Source organism: Hyposmocoma kahamanoa, unplaced genomic scaffold (assembly GCF_003589595.1).
Source record: "Hyposmocoma kahamanoa isolate Upper Pololo Valley unplaced genomic scaffold, ASM358959v1 93, whole genome shotgun sequence".
NCBI lineage: Eukaryota > Metazoa > Arthropoda > Insecta > Lepidoptera > Cosmopterigidae > Hyposmocoma > Hyposmocoma kahamanoa.
The window spans coordinates 23,010,348-23,021,455 of NW_020654810.1; the positions used below are offsets into that span (position 1 = coordinate 23,010,348).

General features: G+C 35.6%; 1 protein-coding gene across 7 annotated transcripts in view; it reads left to right on the forward strand.

The window, feature by feature from the left end:
• The window catches only part of LOC113237115 (leucine-rich repeat flightless-interacting protein 2), an 81,401-nt gene that overhangs the window by 39,312 nt on the left and 30,981 nt on the right, over window positions 1-11,108 (forward strand). For 4 of the 7 annotated variants that reach the window (XM_026473398.1, XM_026473400.1, XM_026473399.1 and 1 more), the window contains exon 2: window positions 8,025-8,254. The exons of 2 other annotated variants lie outside the window; for them this stretch is intronic. In XM_026473398.1, the coding sequence (XP_026329183.1) occupies window positions 8,025-8,254 (230 nt within the window). Of the gene's footprint in view, window positions 1-7,481; window positions 8,255-11,108 lie in introns of those variants that run through there. One more of the 7 variants, XM_026473397.1, reaches the window with a different exon arrangement.

Here is an 11,108-nt window from a genome sequence, read left to right on the forward strand (position 1 = left end):
TTTTTTCTGAGTGTTCGATCTTTGTATTAATAATTATAACAAACTAGTGGAGTAATTTCACAAAAAATAAATGAATATAAATTCAAGAAAAATTTAATTAATACAATTTTTATTATTTAAGTATTCTATATTTTTATCGTGCAATATTATTTAATATTCGAGTATTGTGTCGTGATATATTATTTAATAATTACACGATAATATTTTAAAAATTTGGAAATTAGGTACTTGTCGTCAGTTGTGGACCGATTTTGAAAATTATTTTTTTGTTTGAAAGGATGCACTCTCGTTGTGGTCCCATTGTCACCAAGTCAAAATCTAATGAGGGGATCCCATGAAAATCGAAGGAAATCATCAAATTTTATTAGTTAACCAGAAAATAAATTACAAAATGTACAAAGGAGTCCGTAACAGTCCCATTGTCACCAAGAAGTCAGAATCTGATGAGGGGTTCCCATGTAAATCGAAAAAAGCCTTTATGCAAACGGTTGAGGTTGCTTTTTTAGGTGACAAATATCTCGAAAGGAGGACTTTACGCTTAATTTGAACGCTCCATTCATTGACAGAACGTTATTCAGAGACAACTCAGCCGGTCGTAATCACTACGACTTTCTTATCTCCTGGTACTCGAGATTCCTTTTTACTACAATAAAAATTACAACATTGTAAAAATAAAACAATACACACGTTGTTTATGTACAGTACCATTATCAAGTTTGTTATTGTACTGTGCCTACTGATACGAACAATGTCATGCGGGTATTGTTGTCGATAAGGGCGGATATTACGTCGTTCATAACATTGGATTCTAGTTTTAATCGTAATCTTTTCTGTTTTTGAAAGATACTGGTGTAACTACAAGCATATGGGACTTGTCAACTTATGTCTCAGGGTGACGGGTGCAGTGGCAGTACCCTTCAGATCTTTGCGATTTGAAGCTCTGAGGATATTGGAACTGTTATGGACAGGCGTGTAGCTTACCACCAGGCGCACGACTTGTTAGTCCCGTTACTTGATATTATAAAAAACAACCTATATGAGATTTATTGATAGATTCGTTGACCCACCTAGTATTGTGAGTCACGTTGGTTTCCGGGCACAACCAATTAAGAAACGAACCTTCTACATTAATTTTAGTTTGGGCGTTGTGTGGCCACGAAGTTAATACCGTTATTCCGGTACTCATAACATAGGGAATTAGTCGTAAGACTAGGTAATTGCTATGATGGTTTGACTCATTATTATAATTGTTAATTTAGGCGAAGTATTTCCATGCGAGCTTAAATTTTAAGAGATGTGTTATGGGGCCGACCCACCGTTCCACCTGTTTTTAGTTAATATAATTAAATTAGAAATTTTGACGAAGATCTGACGTTGACAAGCTCCTGCTGTGCGACTGATGGGGTAGCGGGCGACGCGGCGTGCTATTAAACCACTGGGCAATTTTCAAATTTTAAGACAAATATGATTTTAATAAATTCACAAAAAGAAATTTAGCGGGTTCCCTGTAGTACTCATGTAAAAATTATAGTGCAAAGTTAGATAATATTTTGTTCTTAAATAATTAAAAGCATTTTTATTTTATGTTTTTGGTTTATCGGTTCACTTACAGTTATTACAATGTAATATTACTGTAATTTCATTTAGGTGAAGATCTTGTCTAAATTGCACAAGTACTTATGAGGAATACAGTTTGCAAAAACAACGTAAATGCAATTTAAGTTGAATTTAAAAACAGATCTGAAGGACACTGCCCGTCACCCTGAGACATAAGTTGACAAGTCTCATGTGCCTGTAATTTCACCAGCACCATTGCCCTTCAACACCGGAACACAGTAATGCTGACATTACTGCTTGGCGGCGGAAATAGGTAAGGTGACAGTACTTCCCTGGACGAACACTTTCACAGGGAGCTCTATTACTACTAATTATTGCCAACAAAATTATTATACCCAGCAAATACCTTAAGTACTTCTAATTTAGTACACTAGTTAAAAATAATAATTACTCCTAACCGCATGCCGAGTTAAAGGCCAATCATTCGGAGTTAAACCGGACTGTAAATGTAAATTTAACGATATTATACAAATTGCGCTTGGTACAGATTAAAACGCCGTTTAACTTTTACAACGGGTTTCTAATTATCGTGTTGGATTTTTACCCTGTCTCTAATTCCTTGGCGCAATTTAGAATGAATACACAGAAACCAAGAAATCAAGAATAGAATAAAAAACAGTTTAGTAGCAGTATAGATCCTTGTTAAGGAGTCCATCCAGGGAAGTACTGCCTATTTTTGCCGTCAAGCAGTAATGCGAGTAACGCTCTGGTTTTGAAGGGTGCCGGTGAAATTATAAAATCTGCAGGATGTATCCCAGAGAGTGTGCGATGGAATAGGACGATAGGCGTAGGCTTGGGTTGCACCCCTGTTGTGTCAAAGCCATGATGTTAGATAGGGACGAAGCTTGTAAGCGCGCGAAAAGAACCAATAATAAAGCTGATATAGAGCTATATAAATCATTACGCAATATGGTAAATGATGTAATTAAAAGAGAGAAGGAACATTACTTATCCCATAAAATAAATTGTTCATTAAAAAATCCTCGGCAAATGTGGAAGGAAGTACATAAAGTATTAGGAAATAAGAAGCAGTCCGCATTACCGGCACATTTGAGTGATCCCAATATAATTAATAGGTCTTTTATAGATACTATTCCTGCGGGTAATTTTTTCGATAACGATCCTAATTTGACAGGTAGGTTCAGTCATAATACCTTTAGTTTTCCCGTCTTTAACCCTCAAGAAATCAATAAAATTTTAAACTCGTTATCCTATAATGCTATGGGTGCCGATGGGATCTCTTTAACAATGATAAACTTAACATTACCGTATTCCCTGGACGCTATTACAGCAATCATAAATAAGTCGCTACAAAGTGGAACATTCCCATCATTGGAAAACTGCTATTATTAAACCATTACCGAAAAATAGTAACGTAGAGACTGTTAAGGATCTTCGCCCCATAGGATTATTACCAATTCTAACAAAGGTTTTAGAAAAAGCGGTGAACTCTAGCTTACTTAAGTTTTTTGAAAGTAATTGCATTATTCCAGAATGTCAGTCAGGTTTTAGAAAACGTCACAGCACCACCACGGCTTTATTGAATGTTGTCGACGACGTTTTGGCAGCATCCAACGAGAATCGTGCTTCTATTCTAGTTTTACTAGATTATAGTCGGGCTTTCGATTGTATCAATAGAAAACTTTTAGTCGATAAATTAAAATATTATGGTTGTGACGAATTAACATGTTCTTGGTTTAGTAGTTACTTTAGTGAACGAACTCAGATTACGGAGTGCACAGATCAAAATGGTAGGAAGATCTTGTCTACGCCAATGGAAATAAAAAGAGGAGTAGTTCAAGGCTCAATTCTTGGCCCGACTCTTTATTCCATTTACACTTCAGATCTCAATAAATGCATTAGCTCCGGATCTGTACATATGTATGCAGATGATACCCAAGTGCTGGTTCATACGGACTTGACTACGAGCAATGTTGATTGTGCAGTTGCTCTTCTTAATCGCGATCTTGAGACTCTATCACAATGGTCGCACATAAACGATCTTCAACTGAATGCTAAAAAATGTTCAATCACAGTTTTGGGTACGCGTAAACAAATTGAAGCAGTTAGAAGTGTTTCCCCTAAGGTGATGGTGAATGGCCAGTTACTCAATGAAACCCCTATTGTTAAAAACCTAGGTTTATTGCTTGATGGATCGCTGCGTTTCGAAAATCACATTGATTCCAAAATAGGAAAATGTTACTCAGCATTGAAGCAACTCTACAAACTAAGACCTTACCTGAGTACAGCTGTTAGAGTAAGATTGACTGATTCGTTGGTGCTGTCCCAATTAGATTACTTAGATATAGTATATGGCCCTTGTTTAAATAAGAAAACTTCTGATAAAATACAGAGAGTTCAAAACTCTTGCATTAGATATTGTTTTAAAGTACCACCCCGTTCTCACATTACTCCCTTTTTAAATACGTATAATATATTAAATATGAAAAATAGATATACTCTAAAACTTAATAGTCTGGTACACACCTTGAGGATCTCGTCTACCCCGGAATATCTAGCCCGTAAACTTAACTGGAGTGACTCGTCACACAGTGGTAATGTCAAATCGCAACGGTACCCTCACATACGTGTATTAGTCATTCCTCGTTTAGCACTCTTCAGGGGCAGTTTTCGATTTGCAGCAAGTAAGTGCTGGAATGACCTGCCACCTCCAGTAAAAAATGCCAGTACGCTATATTCATTCAAAAAAATGTGTTTTAAATGGCTCCTGTCTGTACAGAAATCTAGTAGCAATTGGTCTATTATTAAAACTTGTAGCAACACTAAATAAATAAACTTTTTTAACTTTGTTGGTTTTATAATATCTGTAGTTTTGTAAATTATTATGACTTTTATAGTTTTTAAGTGCAACACAGACGGCCTCTATGTTTCATTAGTTATGTAAGTAGTAACCAAGTGTCATTACTACATTATACATTAAATATTCAGTAGTATTTATTTGTTTAGTTACCGATTAGTTAAAAACCTTAAGTATAAATTAAATATTTAGTGCTCCGTTTGCCGGTCGGTTGTAGCAAGCGAATAGATATAGTTTTAGGTGTAGACTGAAAATCAGCAATGCTGAGTCTTCAACCTTTTTATTCACATTTCTGTTTTAGTTGTCGCTGTTTTTTTATTTGTACTAGTTTTATGTGTATTTTGTGGATAAATAAATGTCTTTTTATTTTTATTTTATTTATTTAATATTGCAAGGATTTGCACGAAGAGTTACGCTTCCACATTTATATGGCAAACAGCTAAGGAGTGGCATTCCCTGTCTGCAGACTTATGCCCTGAATGCTATAACTTGGGCCTTTTCAAGGCGAGAGTGAAATAGGCTTTAGTTAAGTGTGCATGCTCCATTGTCGAACTCACCGTCAATTTTCATCAGGTGAGATGGACATCAAATGCGCACTTATTATTTTAATTACAAAAAAAAGACCCACTATGCTAATGCTACAGCCGAGAGTAGGCTGTGACTCTGATTTTCATTGGGCCCTAAAGTCGAGAAGAGTGGACAATACCTACCTCTGCAATTCGGAATTATTCCATTTTATTATGCTCTATATTTTCTGACTTGCAATTACTTTACTACGTTTGTGTATTTAGAAGAAAAGTTTTGTAATAAATAAGTAAATATATTATTTTTTGCTTTTTTAACTATTCCGGGATTTCTAAGGGCGTTACTTTATATGGTGTTACCTACTCTACATGTGTATCGTCGGTGTTTTGTGGAAAGGGCGAAAGAGTCATTTCGAATTTGTTTTTTTTTCAGGGAAGCATGTTCTAGGTTTTAACGAATGTTTTAAAATGTTTACGTCCTGTTTTAAAATTCTATTTTGGTTTCAATGAAGTTTAAATTTTATAATCTCAGTACAGAGTACTATAAAGACCGACCTCAAAAGTACGTGGAATTACATCTATTTGTCAAGTTTTATTGAAATCGGTTACCGGAAAGTGTGCAAATCCGGATTCATCCCCTAGTTCGCCACTATACGGAACTTGACACAGGAGATAATAAAAATCGGTTCTCACTACTCAAAGTATGTTGAGAGAAAAACGCCTTGAATTGGAGAAATACCAAAATCAACCATTAAAGCAATTGCTCCTAAATTAAAGTTAGGCGCTATTTATAAAAATGAATCGTCATGCGTAAACAGCCACCCTTCGAGCTGGATGATTTTCTTCAACATGAAATGGGTCCACTATGGAAGTACCCCTTTCCAACAAAAAAAGAATCGTGAAAATCGGTTCACAAATATCGGAGTTATCGCGTAACATAAATACAAAAAAAAGAACAAATAGTCGAATTGAGAACCTCCTCCTTTTTTGAAGTCGGTTAAAAAATAATCAAAATAGTGAGGGGAGGAATATTTTTTTTTTATCTTTCCAGCTAAACATTTTTGCAGTCGGGTTTTTGTATTTTTAACCAATTTTTAGACTTGTTTGAAGTCGATTAAAAACAGTCGTGGAATACTAAAACATGCTCCCTGAATTTTTGGAAATGGCGTTTTGGCCCTGTCTACAAAAAAACCGACGACGACGTTTAGGTAAATATGCTGTGCCTCTCTTATTTCCTCTCTACATCTGCGTATTACTTATCAATTTTGAGAAACTTTGACTCACACTAATTTTGATGAACATAGGAAGTTGTTAGTATACGTACATGTACTGGCGTCGGCATTTCCTCGTCAAGTAAGGTAGCTGGCCATAACTATACGTAATAAACTGACAACATCGTTCTATGACTCATGAGCCTAAACATGTAAAGGATAGCGATAGGACAAGAACTCGGTGTTAGGGGCAATTCGTTCTTGGTTTCTATTGTTACATAGTACACGAAGTTGGGATATGTTGTAATACAGTGATTTTAAAACGAACTTTTCAAACAATTTCAGTAGAGCTCCTTGTGAAAAAAAAAGCATTTATTTACTAGATAAAAGTAATTACAGTATCCATTGTTGTGGCTACTTGTAAGTAGAAGTTACTTGTGTTAGAAGCCCCGCTCTTCAGGGTTACACTTTTTTTTTTGTGAAAGAGTTCGTCCAGGGAAGTACTGCCACCTTACCTATTTCTGCCGCCAAGCAGTAATAAAAACATTACTGTATTCCGGTTTGGAAGGGTAAGTGTGTGAAATTACAGGCCCATGGAACTTGTCAACTTATGTCTCAGGGTGATGGGCGCAGTGGCAGTGCCCCTGAGATATTTTGTGATTTAAAGCTCTGAGTGACACTGCATCTGTTAGGGACAGGCGTGACTCTTACCACCAGACACACGACTTGTTCGTCCCGTCACTTAGTATTATATAAAAAAAAGACATTAAGTACAAGTGACGCTTATGGAAATTTTAACAACAGATCTGTTTGATTTTTAAAATAAAGCGACGCAACTTTTTTCATGGAATGTAGAATTGAGAAAATACATCAGAAATCACTACTTTGTATATTTTGATTGATTACTAGCTGATAAGTTCAAAAAGGTATTCAATATTAATACAAATTACATCGCTTTTATCAGACAGAGAAGACGAATTTTGCGGGAAGAACAGCGGTTATACTTTCTCTACATGCGTAACTCTTGAAAGTGAGGGCAGTAGGTAAAACATATTTAATCTGGTCGAATGGCACGCATTTTTTTGCTAGTGCCCATCTAAAATATATTTAAATTTTAGTATGTTTTTATTAAAGCCAAACGAACGAATTTATTTGTAAAGTAAATTTGTTTTTCCGATGTTAAACGCTTTCAGTATTACGATGATCTAAACCTTAAACACATGGTGACGGCGCGATAGCATTACGACAGTGATATCACAGTGTAGTATGACTCCAGTGACGGCAGGCGATTCAACGATTCATAATCCGCGCAGGCGCCGTCGCTGCCACACGCGTTCACCCCGCTGTTGAACACAGGCCGCTGTCTGCCGACAACACGAAACATCGACACTTTTTCCGTGCGTCATTCGAGCAGGTTGCTGCTTACAAACAAACCATTGTGGCGAACACTCCAAAAATCCTGTATTGACACCATTGCGCGTTATTGCAAAACAATGAAAACTCGTCAAAGAGTGTTCCAGTGAAAAATATCGATAAGATAAAATTATAACAAGTCAATAATCTTTATCGTTGCGGTGCGCAGTGCGAAGGCGGTTTAAAATTTTCGTTCTTTCCAATCTACAAGGCAACGTCGCGCAGTAGGGATTGTTGAACAAATGTGGGAACCACAAATCGTGTAATTTCGGCGAACAAGTGACAATAGTGCAGCGACATTAATCATGGGTAGGCCGACAAAATTCGGGACTCCAGACAATACTGATAGTGAGGAGAGCGGTGAGGTTTTCACCGACGGCGATTTCGACGATAGCGACGAAGATCCCGTCAATCGTGATGACAATGATACTTCTCTTACAGTCAATGAAACCATCAACATGGACGTAAAGAACACTGATGTGGAAACGTACGATAACCTTAATGATAATGGTTTTGGGCAAGTAAACGGTGATGAGTCGAAGGTGAACGGACTTAATAATGGACATGTTAGTGATTCGGAGAATTACAACAGTTTGATGGATTTGCGAAGAGACTCTAACAGTGAACTAAATCCGTCTATAGTCGGAATCCTCGGTGGTCAACAAAATTATGTACGTATTGTTTTTTTATCGGTAAGCTTTTTACAACACTCCTAATTTTTTTTACATACCAAGGTAACAAATTTTAGTTTAATTTAAAATGACACTCATAACAGATTTCGCAACCCTTTATAAAGGTTCCATACCCTTCTCATACTTTTCTAAACAATAACACGAGTATGACTCCTAAGACTAGATATTCGTTTATATTACGAGCATGCCTTTAGAATGAATTGTTTCTTACGTCATTTTATTGTTATACCTGCACACCAAGGAGCAAAATTTTCTATTGTAAATTAAAATATCGGTATTTATGAGGTACCAAGTTGCCAAGGGCGATATTATCTTCTCCGTTAATACCGTTATGATTTAGGAAGCCGCCTCTCTTCCAACAGCTGTCTCAGCTATTTGTTTATACACCATCAACATTATACTCCACTTGTCTTGGCCTTAGTTTCTAATTAGACGGCGTAACATTTAGCGTGAATTGCCTAATTTGAATGTGAATTGAGTCCGCAATTTTGCATTATTATCAAATTTAAGAAAAGTGTGGAAGCATGACAAAATTATCATCTTCACTGTTTTTTTTGTTAGTTATTTTAAAACATTATTGGTGATGACACGGCCTGGTGGATGTTTGTAGCGAGACGGCCTTGCTATGTATAGAGCCTGGATTACGTCATGATTGCGTTCTCTTAGATCTTGTTCGGTCTCGCTAGCTGAGTCGCATTGATTTACGCGAGTTGACAGGTTATTTGATACTACTGTATCTATTCACATTGTTATACCTTGATCTTTTTCAAAGTAAAGCTGCGAGGTGAAGTGGCATATTTCATTAAGTCTGCCATTTTGGGCATTAGAAACTCTTTTCTATTGTCTTTCAATTATCGGTTTATACTTTACCTTAAACATCTTACATTCTATCTATTGCGTATACGTGTTATGTCCACAAATCTCACAATTTAGTGTTTCACGATTTCCATAAGTACTTATTTCTTTTGTCAACAATAAGGAAACTGAATTTCAAATATAGCAAATACGTTCGTAACACAACCAGTGCACATGTGGCTTCAGCATCAAACACTTGTGTGGTTATGACCTCGGCCATAAAATACTTATGGGAATAAAGGCGTTATGTCTTCGTCTGAATTTTTATTGCGCCTCGCTGGAAGGCTGTTTCTCGTATTTGTAAGTGATGTCATTGTTTTACAAACTTTGTTTTAATGGCTGTCTTTCTCTTTAGGGTACCTACTAATTTATACAGTAATACCTTTAATGAGCACTTGGTTTTCTAAACAGTCTTCAATGGAAGTACTTTCTTGTTTGTGTCTATTTTGTACCATTTCGTCTGTTTGTCCGACTTTACTTGACTATTCTTTCGTTAAATTGTGTATTGCTTTTTGTGATAGCTCTGCCGTTCCGGAACGACCTTAATTATTTACACCATTAACATTTGATTCGTTCGTTAGGCATGTCATACTAAAAGTTATAAAGGCATTATCTAATAATGTAGTCTTCTTATTGCTATTGGAATTGTTTTAAAATTATATTCGTGTTCTTGAGTTTGATGGTTACTTCATATTAGAAATGAAAGTATTTGGATCTATTTATCTATTCTCGGATCGAAATCGAGTATTTTTTGACCATGTAACGAATTGCATAATATATATTTGTTTAAAAAAAACACAAATATATACGCGATTTACATCCGAATAAATAAATACTCGTAGTTTCATTTTCAGTCCAGTTATATGTATACATATGTGTATGTCTATATATGTATACTTTGTATCGAGTTTTAAAATTTTCGCGGTTATTACACATAGGAAATGAAATTATTTTTTCGTCTCGAAATCTAAATTTAGATTTTTGTTGCAAAATGTAGCAATAAAGAATGTGATAATGTCCATTTTTGGCCATCAAATGTAGCTATCTATAAACAGAAGATAATAAATGTCTCAAAGCAAACACGAATAAGTCTGTTTACACTTGATAAGCGTGTAAGAGTGGTTACACACGGCATCGCTTCACTTGCGATTTGCATCGCTGCTTAAAATCTTGTATGTGTAAAGCATGGACCAATAACTCAAGAGGACTGCTAATCGTCATACAAGACAGCGTAGCCGGGTATTTAGTACCTATTGGTACACTAGATGTCGCGACGATTACCAAATAGCTATTTTGTAACGTTATTTTACATTGACACATTGATTCTATCAAATCTGCTTCTAGTGATAACAAACACGTCAACTAGATGGCGCTATATTTTACCTCAAAATTGATATGCACCTGGAGTCGTATATAAATACATTGTAAAAAAAAACAATCGCAACTCACAACGTTTCCATCCTCTAAATAATAACTAGAACACTACTTTGTCTATTCTAATGCCATTTAGACATATTGATAGTTTAGCTTAAAATTATTCATATTTCAATGTTACTGGGTGTAAGAAGCGAGAAAAAACAATGGCTACGGTGATTTTAGGCTGAGAACACCGAACGTGCGAAATAATATTTTTTAATTTTATTTGTAATTCCAAGAAGTATGATATCGCAGATATTGCATTTGTCCCAAAGGGTCATATCGGAACGCCACACAGTGGGCCCAAATTGATAATTCTTGGACATAGGAATAACTTGTAGAGTATCGAGCAAATTTTTTTTATGTGACATATAATAACATTCCTAACAACTTTTATTCTTGTATGATTTCTTGAAAAGTTGATAGATTCAGAGAAAAAAAATTTTTGTATGGACAAATATACATTTTATTTTTTATCTCAAAATATACGAAAATCTAATGTGCGTGGGTTACTTACAGTATAGTTCCCATCATTTTCTATGTAGAAAAAAATAATCCGTCT